Genomic DNA, 739 nt, shown 5'->3' on the forward strand with positions numbered 1-739 from the left:
TGTCCTGGAGAAAAATTTTAAAGTTTGATTCCATTTCCTCATTCTTCTTTTCTTTCTTCTTTCTTTCTTTCTTTCTTTCTTTCTTTCTTTCTTTCTTTCTTTCTTTCTTTCTTTCTTTTTTTCTTTTTTTTCTTTCTGTTACTTACAGTTGAAATGGAGATTGAGATTCATCTTGGCTTCTTCAGACTTTCCGAAGGCGGAGGTGGAGGAGATTTGAACCTCTGCCAAGCAACACAGACCAGACTGACCCACCTAATTTGGCCTAATATATATATATATTTAATGTTTTTCTGGCTATCGATTTATTCAACACAAAACAATCTCCAATTTTACTGAGGTGGCTGACCATGTCCACGACCAAATCCACCTCTAAACTGGAACTCGGTTGCTGACCCAACCCCAGCCTCAGCTTTCTTGTCGGTGCCAGGGGGCACAGCGCTTCGTCTGTAGGTGTCTCTGTCAGCTTCCCCTTGTGTGAGTCTTGCAGGCCGCTCTCCCTCTAGACCTTTGGGCCGTGGCCTGCCGGTCTCAGGTCGGCTGCGGCGCGGAGTGGCAGGCACAATCTCGGGGGGTAGGTGGAGGTAATCACGGAGATACTGGATACCCTCGTTGGTAAGGTACCAGTAGAAATGTCGCCAGGCTAACTGTTCCTTTACGTAGCCTCGGGATTTGAGAGACTGCGTGGCCTTCATGACGTGAAGGTTGGGCACAAAGGGAACAATGGTGCAAAGACGGAAGG

General features: G+C 46.5%; 1 protein-coding gene across 1 annotated transcript; it reads right to left on the reverse strand.

Annotated features, from left to right (window-relative positions):
• Positions 1-278: 278 nt before the first annotated feature.
• LOC129508147 (40S ribosomal protein S10-like) lies at positions 279-739 on the reverse strand. Its single transcript, XM_055323122.1, has one exon. It carries the CDS (start codon positions 690-692, stop codon positions 330-332), a length of 363 nt encoding a protein of 120 aa, XP_055179097.1. The 5' UTR covers positions 693-739; the 3' UTR covers positions 279-329.

This window comes from Nyctereutes procyonoides, unplaced genomic scaffold (genome assembly GCF_905146905.1).
Source record: "Nyctereutes procyonoides isolate TBG_1078 unplaced genomic scaffold, NYPRO_anot_genome, whole genome shotgun sequence".
Classification (NCBI taxonomy): domain Eukaryota; kingdom Metazoa; phylum Chordata; class Mammalia; order Carnivora; family Canidae; genus Nyctereutes; species Nyctereutes procyonoides.